Here is a 13,221-nt window from a genome sequence, read left to right as displayed (position 1 = left end):
AGAAGGGGCAGTCTTTATCATGAGCTTACAGCACCTACAGTCCCGAATGGGATCTTAATAAAACACTTCAAGCAGCAAAATAAATGGTGTTTTACATCATTTTTACAGATTTTGCCATCTGTGTAATGAAGGGAAATTCATCCATCTTGACCTGACACAGTTAACATTTAGTACATAAATGGTAAACCAATGAGTGTGCTAGAGCTCAGCCACTCAAAGGACTTGATGTAAAAAAGGCCCTGTTAAAAGACAGAGAGCTGCAGTTCTGGCCTGATGTGTGCTGTGGCAGCAAGAGCAGCAGAGGTGCAGGTAGGCGTGCTGGCTGGAAGCACCAGGTGTACCTGGGCTGCCTTGCTGAGGGTGAGCCTGAGGCTGCCCTCCACACCAGACCTGCTGGTGCCGGGTCAGAGTGGAAGAAGCCCCGAGTGTGTTGCACAGGGGCCCCTGTGCCTGAGCATGCCCTGCAAGTCCTATGCCAGCAGGCTGTTTGCCACACTGCAGGCGGGCCTGTCTTGCAGCACAGAAACTATAGGATGTGCCATATCCTGTGCTCATGGCTGTTCCAGGAACAGCCCTGTAAGCTCTGTATATACACAGCCGGCATGGTGGTTTTCACTCCAGTTTGCCTGGGGATCTTCTTCTGAGCCAATACTGTTCTCATACTAAGCCCTCACATTGCCTTTGCAGTCCAGGGACTGAAACCTGATCTTTGCACAGTGTGCCCTTGATGCCACTGAGCTCCCAGGAGACACAGAGGTGTACCAGCGTGGCCCCTTTTCCCAGGGCAAAATGTGCCATCATATGGCGTTTTTTCCATGGCAGCATCACACAGAGGTGTTTCTGCAGCCTCACACACTTCAAAGCTCCACTTGTTGAACTAGTTTTGAACTGACTTTGAACTTTTGAATGCCAGAATGTGCACATTTATAATTCTCCCTACAGCTACTAGCTGTTCTTGTATGGACTTAACCTCGAAGGACCCGAGTGACTTTCTTTCACCAAGAGACCTGTAGAAATCCTACACCAATGAAATCCAGTATCCTATAGTGAAAAGCCCCTGCCCCAAAACTTGGATGCCAGAACATATTGTCTGTTCTCTGACAGGGCCTGATATTGTAGCTAGGTGGAGCAGGCACCACAGTGATTAGCATACCTCTCTCTCTGTCTGTCCTCAGCAAACACCCCTTGATTCATGGATACTCATTGCCACAGGTCCAAGAGGACTGGCTTAGCTTGGAGCTAGCAATCTCATGTTCTTTCTAAAGGTAACAGAAGGCAAAGCTTACGAATACAATTTCTTTAAAAAGTCACATAAAAGTATAATTTATTTCAGCAATAATTAAAAATGTTACCAACCAATCATCTGCAAAGAGATTTTTTTTTCATTCCCTGAATCCCAGGTTTACAGAATTTTCCCATCCCTGCTGAATCACTACCACTATCTTTCCAGCAGAGCGCCTTGCTGTGCGCACAAGTGAATAACACTACATTTTTCCTGTATTCTTTTTCACTGGCTTCTTTTTTCCTTTAATGATTAATATGGTGGCGATTTTTCTAGTAGGATCCAGTTGAGCATTGGCTGAATAAGGTATTAGCCCTAACTAATACCTTATTAGTATTAACTTCACAGATTATTAGAGCAACTATTTTGCCTGCCTACTTGTTAATGTTAAGAAAACACTAATTGTATCACAAGCAGACGAAGCAGTAACCAAAGCCTACCAAAAGAAAAAACAAAATAGCAGCATGTTCATTAAATCCAGTTGTAGACTGGCTGTGCAGAGTAGATGGGGCAGTTTCAGGCTGCAAAGAGCCACTGGATCAAATGAATGGCTTGATAGTAAGAAAGCAAAAAGATCAAAACTGGATGTAAGGCAGACCTATTTTTAAAACAGTTGTTTCTTTACTAGGGAGATAAGATTTTAGAAGGGAAAGAAGTGGGGGTTTTAATCTGCTTTGCAAGGTTCAGAAAAAGTCTGGTCTCTTGTCTGGAGTTCTGCCACTGACTTCCAAAGAGCCCAGATTTCACAGACAGTTACCAGGTAGGAGAAGAAATCTCTTTATATGGCAAGACTTTCTTCACTACCTATAATAATGCCAACTACAGATATGGTCTTTTTTCACAGGCCACAAACAAAATCATGCAAGCACATGCTTAACTCACCTCTGTTTGAAGGTGGCCTTTTAATTAACTACGAACACATGTTTAAGTCCTTTCCTTGATAGAGCTGCTTTCCTGAATCAGGATGTAACAGTGAATTTGACGCCAAGCTACGGGACCAGGAATAGTCGCTCTTCATTTCTATTGTTTTTTTCATTCCAGGAGCAAACATGTTTATGCAGGTAAGTGGACAGGGAACGCTCCTGTTGGCTTTGGTGTTGCTGACTAGGTCTAATTTGAAGAAACCTGGTAAGGACAGCTACCAGAGAGAGACTGCCTGCAAGAAACACAGCCTAAAATGAACACTGACAACCTTGAAGTGAAACAGACAGATGGAGTCATGTTTGCCTGAGTCCCACAGGCCTTTATTAAAAGCAGACAGGTCTGATGACTGCACAGAAAGGGAACAAGTTAGGTGTTAAAGGAGGGAGTGTGCTCTGTAATATGTGACTGCATTAGCAGTTTATAGACACGGTTTTCACCCTTTCCAAGTGGAAAGGCACAGAGTGTGTAAAGCCCTCCGTGGAGGAGACCTCTCTGCTTGCAAACTTGTGCAGAAATTCAAAGGGAAAAGCAGTGACTTTATTCACCCAGCAAACATGCTGAGCAGCAGCCAACCTCCCAGCTGAAGTCCTGTTTCCACAGTGCTCAGCTGACTCGAGAGAGCTCAGCAGCACTCGATGCAGGCGACAGGCAGCAGCTTTCTGTTTCGCCTTTCCCTATCTTGCCACCCAGTTCTGGGGGGGTGTGAAGCTGCATCTTGGAGATGCAGAGTTGCTTCTCCCCTCAGAACCTGGAGCATTTACGGTAAGTAAACAGATTTGGAGACTGGTTGTTCCACACGTGCGGATGGGAAGCTGAGCCGAGAAGGAATTGGGTGAGTCACAAACAATGCCTGGAAGCCTTAAAAAAAATCCAACAAAAAGCCACCAAAAAACCACCCAGAGTCCTCCCTACTTTGAAGACACAGTATTCTCCTCAAAAGCATAAGCAGGAACAAAATGTTCTCCTCTAACATACCATTTAAGGCTTAATTAACCACTTTTATCAGGCACCTTCCCATTAATCTTAAAATTTATAATGTTGCCAGATGGGCAGCCCTAAATTTAGGAACTATCCCTGTTCCTCTTGGATGCTGATGTATGGTTACACAATAGAAAAGCCTGGGAACAGCAGCGTAAAGCACACTGGTTTGTGAGAAAGAGTCTGGGGAAGAGGTAGCACCACTGACTCCTGTGTGGTCCAGCTGCCAGACTGTGCCTGACATGTCTGGCAGCGGGACTGGGCTGCCACCGACAATTGTTCATCAAAGCCCCTGTGTTTGAAGCCAATGAAGACAACAGCGGCTGCTGGGTCCCTGCGGGACAACACTATCCAGCCCTATTCATCAGGGAGCAGTAGAAGGCCTGAGGAACCCCTGTTTGTTTCCCCTGCCTTCTCCTGAGCTATGTGGTCCATGTCTCGTGGCATTTGGCCCCAACAGGAATTTGGTATTCAGCCTGGTATAGTAGGAAGAAAAGCCATCCATGGACAAGGGCAGAATCAAGAACATGCCATCCTCTAAGGGCAAGACAGCAGGAAAGTGACCAGTGGTATCGCATCCTTGAACAGACTAGGAATTTTCCTGGTGAAGAATTGTTAAAAGGATCACAAATTGAACTAGATGCTGTTTACATACCAAGAAAGAAGCAAAACAAGCAGTCACCTGCCTCCTGTAAGTCAGTTAAAGCTCTTGACACAGTTTATGTTCAGTGCTGACTAGGTTCTATTCATACGGGTGGTACTTTTGCTGATACCCTGCTTATTTAACTCAGGAGGGGACTGAGTACTTTTAATCAGGAAAAACATGACAACATCACACTGGTAACCAACTGACACTGTTTCAGTAATTCCTGAAGTCCTCCCTTCCTTCCTAGCTAAATTCCACAGGATCAACACCAATCCCTGTGAAATGATGACCCGCTCCACCTGCAGGAATTAAAAAAGTTTCTTCAACTGATACATCATAAATCTGGGCATGCTCCATTTCAGTGTAACTGCTGGTCAGCTTCCTGATTATTTACAACATCTTATGGAATGACAGCGTGGCATATGGGAAGCCAAGCAGACGAGAAGAATCTTAGGACGACCTAGTTCCTGCCTCTCACACAGTACTCTTTACAATGGCCATTAAAGCACGCCACGTGAGTTCCTACCACTAAATTAAAAGCGTAGCTGACGTACATTTTGACATATGAACAGTCACAGAAACCAGGGTTTGGGGTCACAGGTCAGTACAGCCGTGCCTATGGTGCCCAAGCTGTGTCTGCAATGTGAAGAGTGTACAGTGTAAACAGAGGGGATGGCATGCACAGATCACAGTGCTACACCACAGACAGACGTGGACTCGCTGGGACACTGCTCAGCTTAGGGGCAGCCAGTCCTGAACTACTGGTCTCAGTTATGCTTGTTGGTAACTCTTTCCTTGTGGAAATGCAAACACCTTCTGCCACTTTACTAATGAAACGAGACTGGCAGCTCAACTCCAGCTGTCGGGAGCCCTAAATCATGATCCCTTTGGAATCTCCAAGTATAGCAACAGGCTTTTCATTCTTGCTACACCTTCCTTTTCAGGGCACTGTTTTTCTTATTGCTGCTGTATATTCATAGACACAGCTATACCTCTATAGCTACAGAGTTTGTTTCCTCTCCAATTCAACTCATATTTTTGGACACTCTCCCTCTCTCGCTGACACCTTTGGTGGCTCCCTGGAACACAGCAGGCACAGCAAGAGGCCACCTCTGCCTTTTTGTAATTTTTATGATTTGTTGTGGGTTTTCTGGATGTCTCACAATGCCTGCTTTCCCTTTTCTTAACAAGTTTACGGAAACAAACAGTATCTAGGCACTGATGTTGTAGCACTCATCTTTTCTTTGTAACAGTTGCAGCTTTTCAAAACTTGAAACAAAATTACCTTCTCTGCCTCTCCAGATTTTCTCCCTGCTCGTCAGCCGCTGTTGCCCCATCACTCGTCCTGCCACCCTCAGCTGCACGGACAGGAGGAAAACGAAACAGAAAGGCCAACCCTTGGCAAAGCCAGGGCCCGAGAGGCGGCGAGAAATAGCTGTCGGGCCGTGCTGCGGCTGTAACACGGGCCCACTGGTGTGACAGCCGGGGGATAGGCGCTGGGTCCGTGCGGTGGGCTCCTTCCCCCGCACCAAGCCGGGCAGGAGGAGGGGCCGCGGCCAGGAAAGGCCGTTTTCTGCTGCCTCGGGGGCCGCAAGGCCAGCGCGCCGCCCGCTCCCGTTTGTAACCCAGCCCCTCCCCCAAAAGCCGGGGCTTCAGCACGGCCAGGGGCGGCAGGTGCCCGGGGGAGGCCGCGCGGGGCTAAGGGACAGCGGCCGGGCCCCGGGGCGAGGGGGCAGCGGCTCGGCTCCTCCGCGGCGAGCCGGCCGGCGCTGGCCAGCTCCCGCGGCTCATCTCTCGCCGGGTCCGAACCCGCTCAGGAGGCGGCCGGGGCTGACCCTTAATGGCACCCCGCGTGACGTCAGAAAGGCCCACCGCCCGGAGCCGTGACGTCACGCCCCCCTCACACACACCCAGCGACCCCCCAGGGCGAAGCCTCCCCTCCTCTCCCCTCTCCCGCCCGGCCCGCAGGGGGAGCCCCGCCCCCGGGCGCGCGCCGGGCCGTGTGAAGCGCACCTTTTGCACGAGTCCCGCTCGCCGAAGGGAGGGTCTTGCTGGGAGGCGGACGGGGGAGACGGGGAAAGCCGACCGTCTTAGCCAATAGGAAGCCACCGCTCCCGCCACGTCACGCGCGGCCCCGCCCCCCTCCCCCGGCACGGCACGGCGGGGCGGGGCGTCCGCGGCCAATGGGCGGGACCAGGGGGCGGGACCGCCTGTCGCGAGGGCGCGCGGGCCAATGGCGAGCGAGGCGGGGGGCGGGGGCGGGCGGGCCCCGCCGGGCGGGGGGGCGGTGACCAATGGGGCGCGGGCGGGGGGGCGTAGCCGTGCCGGCTCGGGTTCCGTGTGGAAAGAGTGAGGGGGCTCGGGTGCAAAGTTTGCTCGCCCAGCGCTGGCGGAGGGAGCGGCGGTTGCCCGGCCGCCGGCGACGGGGAAGGGGCCGCGCTCTGCCTCGGGGCTCCGCGCGCACCCGCGGGCCGCTCGCCGCACCGACCGCTCTCCTCGTGCCTCCGGCGGGCCGGGCCGGCAGCCGCTGCCCCGGCGCGATGTGCGGGGGGATGGCGGCGAAGGGACCGGGCGGGCCGCGGTGGTGGCAGAGTCGGCGGGCGCGGCTGCTGTGCATGCTGGCGCTCACCTTCCTCTTCTTCGTGGTGGAGTTGGTGGTGAGCCGGGTCACGGCGTCGCTGGCCATGCTCTCCGACTCCTTCCACATGCTCTCTGATGTCATAGCCCTGGTCGTGGCGCTGGTGGCCGTGCGCTTTGCCCAGCGCACCCGCGCCACCAAGAAGAACACCTTTGGGTGGGTGCGGGCCGAGGTGATGGGCGCCCTTGTCAACGCTGTCTTCCTCACCGCCCTCTGCTTCACCATCCTGCTGGAGGCCATCGAGCGCTTCACAGAGCCCCACGAGATCCAGCAGCCGCTGGTGGTCATCGGCGTGGGGGTAGCGGGACTCATCATCAACCTGCTGGGGCTCTGCCTCTTCAACCACCACGGCGCTGGGGGCCACGGCCATTCCCACGGCCACGGCCACTCGCACAGCGGCAGGCAGCACACCCGCGGCGGCGCCAAGCCTGAACAGCCGCCCGGGGATGGGGAAGCTGCGCTACACCGGGAGGAGACCAGCACCTTGGTGGAGAACTGCAGCAGCTCCAACGGTGTCAGCCAGGAGAAGCTAGGTAAGTCCTGCAGCACCTCTGTCCCGGCCCAGCGTAGAGGTGTCAGGAGAGCAGGAGAGGACCCTTCCCTGAGGAAGGTGGCGGGCACCCTGGTCCCACCTGGTGCAAGCTTTGTGGAGACCACCCATCCTTCCTCCTGGGAAAGAGGGAAGAAAGTTTCTTAGCGGCGCGCTCTGGCACACGGCTGTTGCACCTCTACCTGACGCCGTTCCTTCGAGTGTGAAAAGGGGCGCCCCGAGTTACACGTTTGCCTTGCAGACAGGTCAGAATGTAACGGAGCACTGGGGTAAAGCAGTTTGCCTGGAAAGAGTCTGTGCTGGTAGAGAAGGCACATGACAAGCGTGTTTTGTGTAGCGACACAAGCTGTCACAAGACGTTGCCCTAATGCCTCCTGAACTGGCTGCGCATCAAATAGAGCGCATGCAGCTCAACACCTTGGTCCTGACAGCTGGATCTCTCTGTTTGGGTCGGTTATTAGCTACCAGAGAAGCTAATCTCAATCTGAACGACACAAAGTATATTCCATTGCGATCACTTACTACTTTGTGGCATCCATGCTCATAGGAAGAAGTCTTGGAAATCACCAATCAGAACTGTGGAAGTCATGCAGTAGTCACTGAATGTGGGGCTCACTGGTGTCAGAGTACATGCATGGTTTCTTTGAATTAGTTTTTAGCTTTCCTAAAGCATGCACCTTCCCACTCGCTTGCACATAGAGATAAATTTAAAATGTTTCTTTCCCAGTTGTGATCAAACTGTCTGTTTTGTGGGAGGAAATTTCTTGGGTTAATTTTTTTTTAATGGATCCAGAAGTGTAGCTATTTAGTTTGAAGTTACTTGGTTGAAGCCAAGTGAAAGGTGCACAAATGCCATTTCTGTAGTTTAATTATGTGTCATTCCCGTCTCCGGGAGGAAGGGGTTTCACTCTTCAGAAGCCAGGTGTCTCTTTTATTTTCAGGATTCCACTGCTTTAGCATAAATTGAACTCTAATTGAGCAGAGTGAACTTTGCTACGCTTTCGGTTTTTTCCTGTGGTCAGAGGCCCCAATAGACATTTGAGAAACTTAGCAGGTTCTCTCCCATTCTCTCTGTCAAGTTTTGACCCCAGATTGGTTTTGAAAAGACAAGCTTTGCAGTAGGATAAGAAAGTTCCTCTGAATGTAGTACACTATGTTGACCACATAATAAGCTCTTAATGTTGGTTTAGTTCCAACAAAGGTATCCTAATAATTACTTTCAAACAATGTAAAATTCCCTCAACCATTGATCTGACAGATATCTGGGCTTGTGGATTTTCTTGCATGGTAAAACATGGTGTAAAGGTGTGCTTTTAGCTAAGTTTTGGACTAGTTCTAGACTTAAAGATAAGTTTACAGCATGAATTAAAACGTAGACGGTTTAGAGCTGCCGTGTCTGGAACTTCACATGGATGTTCTTACAGCAACAACAGTTTGTTGTGGGTATTTAGGTGGTAATAGGGCATAATTTTGGCCACAGTGAACTTTGAAATAAGTTTGTATTTCCTTCTGTGCCCTGTCATGGTTATATAATGGATGGAGTTATTCATAGTTTGCCTATGTAAATGTTACAGGTAAAGGTTCATGGAGACTTGTGAGAAGCTGTGAAACATGTAGGTGAAGACTAGGGAAATGACTGAGAGTAGAAATTACGATGACACTGATTTCCTAAGGTGGAAGTGGAAAGCTGGTGCTAGCCTTAGGGGCTATCCCTGCACAGCTGTCCTTGTGCGTATACTTTCTATAAAGCGATCAGGTTATAGTTAAATTTAAATAAGCATGTTTAAAATGGACAGATTTAAACCTCAAGAGCTTTCAGGAGCCACGTTTCCTGCAACCCACCCTTATAGACAGGTCTGCTGACTTCCCAGATCTTTTCTCCAAGTACTTGGTCGACAGCAATGTGTCAGAACAGTTCCTTTTCCCTTGCTCTCCCCATTACCCCTGAGGTCTGAACTCTGTAGCCTAAGGTATTTCCCTCTTAATTATTGTTTTCCATGGAAAGTTACAGGTCCCATATTCCATAACTCCTGGAAGCTGGATGGAAAATGTAGCTGGAGCTTTAGGCACAGAAGTGAGGTGCACGAGGTTATGAGCCTGGGGCTTGGAACTGACCTGCTCAGCTGCCTTTGTAGGAGCCCACCCCTCCTTGGGAGAGGAAAGAACCCGTAGACACTTTCTGATTACAGGATCACAGTCATCAGAGCGGAGTGTCAGAATCCGCAGGTCATACTAACATGTTAATGTTTACAAAGCTCTGAACTGAATAACCGCGGAAGCAGTAAGAGCTCCTTGTTTTGGTTTGTCAGGCCAGAACCTACTGCCTGTTCCATTAACACTGGAAGCTCTCCCTCCAGAGAACTTCTGAAGAAAAGCAGGGGATGAATCACGTGAAATACTTTCAGTTTTGAGTGTTGGAAGATGTTCTGCTTTCAAAAAAAACCTTCTTTGTAATGATATTTCCATATAGCTAGTTATGTGTGATGGAGTGGTGATACCAGAGACAGTTCTGACAAAGGAGGGCACCAAGATCTTCGTTTATGCATTGCATCATCCCTGACATACGGCTTTGGGCATCTACAGCTGTATGTCACTCAACAGCTGTATGCAACTTAAAAAAAAGTACCATAAATACATTTTTTAAGTGTTCTGAAATCTAATAACACCAGGCCTCTGAGGCATTCAGCGGTAGCTTACACTTTCCCGTAGTCAGTACTGCAGATAAATTCTGCATTTTAGACCTAGAAGGTCTTCATGTATCTATGTGCCATCTCAGAAAACCTTCCTCTTCCTTGAATTCAGAAGTCTTTTGGCAATGAACTGCTAAACCTGAGAAAAAGTTCCTATAAAGCAGTATCCGTACGGCTTTTGAGTTTCTGGCCTCACAGGTTTTAATATAAAATAGCGATGCAGTCCTGTGGTTTGAGAGAGACTTTTAGCAAGGTGAGCAGTTGTGTGGCGTTTCAAGAGAGCAAACGAATATAAGTTACTCAGCTACTTAGCCAGCTTTTCTATATATGCTCTGTAGCTCTGCGTTTTGTGAATTAGGGAGCAGTCACATGGTTGAACAGCTGGAAAACACGAAAACAGTTCTTCAGTAGAATCAATGAAAACACAGTCATCACCATGCTTTGCCACTCCAGGTCTTTAAGCTCCATGTAGAGACAATTGCCTTCTAGACGACTCAGGTCACTTATTGGGAGAACCGACTATTTATTACTCGGCCAGAGAAAATGTTGCTGAGTGTTATGGGTAGAGCTGTTTGCTTTTCAGTTTTGTCCTCAATGTGACGAGCCGAGTGTTGGTTACCATCTTGTGTGGAATTGTATGGTGTGTGGTGCTGTAACAGGCGCTTAATCGCTTTCCTCTTTTCTTGTCAGGTGATATGAAAGACGACATGACTGATCTACAAGTGAATGGGAACGTGGGTCATTATTCTCTGGATGTGGAGGAGGTTGAAGAAGACTCTAGTGCGCAGCTTAACATGCGTGGAGTTTTTCTGCATGTTTTTGGAGATGCCTTAGGTTCAGTAATTGTGGTAGTGAATGCCTTGCTATTTTATACGTTGTGGCATCCATGCCCCAAAGATGGGCCCTGCTTAAATCCATGTGTCAATAATCATTGCATGGAAAATGCTACTTTATCCCAAGCACCTGGCAGAGAAAACAAGTCTGAGCAAGAAAGCATTATGGTGGCTGGTCCGTGCTGGTTGCTATACTTAGATCCTGTCCTTTGTTTGATAATGGTCTGTATACTCCTTTACACAACTTACCCGTTACTTAGGGAGTCAGCCCTTATACTTCTGCAGACTGTTCCCAAACAAATAGATGTTCATTCTTTGAACTCCAAATTACGTACCCTCGAAGGAGTTGAAGCAGTCCATGAACTGCACATCTGGCAGCTAGCAGGCAGCAGGATCATTGGCACCGCTCACATAAAGTGTCCCGACCCTTCCACGTACATGATGGTGGCGAAGCGCATAAAGGAGATCTTTCATGACGAGGGGATTCACGCAACTACCATTCAGCCTGAGTTTGCCAGCGTTGGCTCTGAGTCGGGGAGGGGGAAGTGTGAGTTTCCTTGCAGGACTCAGTGTGCTTTGAAGCAGTGCTGCGGAGCAGGGGAAGACAGCACCACAAAGAAGACAGAAAAATCGTTGTCGATTAGTATTTCCTGTTCAGATGTAGTCATTGAGCTCCCGAAAGCCAGGAGGACTAAGTCGGAGAGCATCCCTTCAGTTAAGCTTGAGGCAAACACCGATCAGAACGAGCAGTTTGAATCGTCTTTGTAACTCCCTGAACGGTGCTACCTGAGTGCTGGTGACTTTGACAACAGCTCTATTACGAGAGGAAGAGGCAGACGTTTGAGATGCAACTTTGCCAAGTAGTGTAATTGCTGAAGTCCTTGTTCTTGTCATACTGCTAAATCTAGAATGCTTGTCTTAAAGAACATAATGTCACTGTCATGATACAATGTGTTTGTGTTGACTTTGTACCGGGACAGACAGGAAGTGCACCGATGCTGTAACAACTTTGGGAAACCAGTTTCGACGTTTCAGCGGAGACACTGTTTGCCATGCTGCGAATTAAGACATTTTTTCCAGTCAAAAGGTATTTGAGGGATAAGCATGTAGGAACTCGGTTTGTGTTACAGACTTCTTGGACCTACTCTCTCCTTTAATATTTGATTTGTAGATATTTTAATATATTGTTTATTTAGAAGCCCTGAGGAAACCAAAGTTCATAGAACATTTTTAAAGATATAACTACTTAAAACTGGAAACCACTTTGCAGTTTCACGTATTTTTTTTTAAACCTATATAATAAAAAATGTGAAGGCTTTTCTATTGAATTTATCATATAAAGAAAACATCATGATTGTTAGGAACTGTCCCCACTTTTTCTGGTAAGGTAGACAGGTAATTAAAATCAACTGCTTGTGAAAATATCACATGTGAAAGTGGTTTTTTCCATCAGAATGGAAATTCAAGCTACTGTATACTGCCCTGTGATCAAGACATGAGACTGACCGATAAAGTAATGCATACTTTAATATTTTATGGTTTTTCTGCTGTTCTTCCTTACTTCCAAGTCATGTCTGGTCATAAAAGTCTTTGAAGTTTAAAGAATCCTTGACTCACAGTGCTATGAATGAAGAGCTGGAGCTTCAGTTTTAACTGATGCTCAGTTTATTGAGATAAAATAATTAGTTATACCAATAAGTGCTCTGTAGGGTGAAGTCTGCCAAGCACCCACAGCACAATTCATGCTTTTAAGCACAGACAGTAGCCTCTGTAACAAGCAATTCAGTGGTGCATTTTGCTTGTGGTTGAGTGTATCAGTCTGCACTTGCAGTGACTGCAGTCCTGGTCCCCACTGTGTCCTCAGGAGCCTGACTTGAGAGGAAGTGGGACAGAGAGTAGGATTTCGTTCACTGTATTTCACACTTGGAGGTGGTTTTGTATCACATAATTTCACTTATTAAGTATCTGAGTCTTTGGTTTAAAACGGTAACTCGGTTAATTGACAGCTGGCTCTAAAGAAGCTGTTACAGTATGCTGCCACCTTACACCATAAAGGAGAAGCTGGTCTAGGGACTCTGAATTTGGCTGAGACTAGGTGAGAAATGAAGATAAAATGTACAAGAAATTAATGTAAACCCCTGACCCTTTCAATCTACCCTCAAGTTATGTATGGGAAATAGTGTCTTGTGATTTTAATTGACTGCTCCTATGCTCAAAACTGGAAAAGAACTCAGATCGTCCATTGTTTGCTCTGGACACGATAAACACTCTGCCTCAGTTTCCCTGTCTTAAAATGGGGATAATACCTACCTCACAGGGGTGTTGTGAGGCTTAACTCTTGTGTGAGGAGCTGTGAGATGTGTTACTGGAAGGCAGTGGAAGGAGTAAAACATACTAAATTATACAGTATTTACTACTTCTACAAATGCATTGCAATACCTAGGCACAACAGAGGGAACTGAGAATAGCTTTGGCCTTATGAAATTCTTTGATGCTGTGGTTTTCAGGTTTTTAACAGTATTTAAATGTAGATTTTTTTAAAAAAGAATGTTTCGTTAGTGAAGGGAATGTAGCTTTGCCTCCAGATACAGAACACCTCGCTAGTTTGCATTTCTAATGTGTGTCTCCTATGATAATTGCTCCTAAATAGTTTGAAAGAGTCTGCTGCTCATTGGACCTG

The 13,221-nt window shown here is 47.9% G+C and overlaps 1 protein-coding gene across 1 annotated transcript; it reads left to right on the top strand.

Moving 5' to 3' along the window:
• Window positions 1–6,370: 6,370 nt before the first annotated feature.
• SLC30A1 (solute carrier family 30 member 1) lies at window positions 6,371–11,511 on the top strand (the record flags this gene model as incomplete). The annotated part of the gene is made up of 2 exons (XM_084262111.1): window positions 6,371–7,001; window positions 10,399–11,511. The coding sequence occupies 2 exons, from the start codon at window positions 6,371–6,373 to the stop codon at window positions 11,307–11,309; spliced, it is 1,542 nt and encodes a 513-aa protein (XP_084118237.1). The 3' UTR covers window positions 11,310–11,511.
• Window positions 11,512–13,221: the final 1,710 nt, after the last annotated feature.

The sequence above is a fragment of the Gallinula chloropus genome, assembly GCF_964237585.1.
Source record: "Gallinula chloropus genome assembly, chromosome: 3".
Lineage (NCBI taxonomy): Eukaryota > Metazoa > Chordata > Aves > Gruiformes > Rallidae > Gallinula > Gallinula chloropus.
This window is presented reverse-complemented; position numbering and strand designations above follow the sequence as displayed.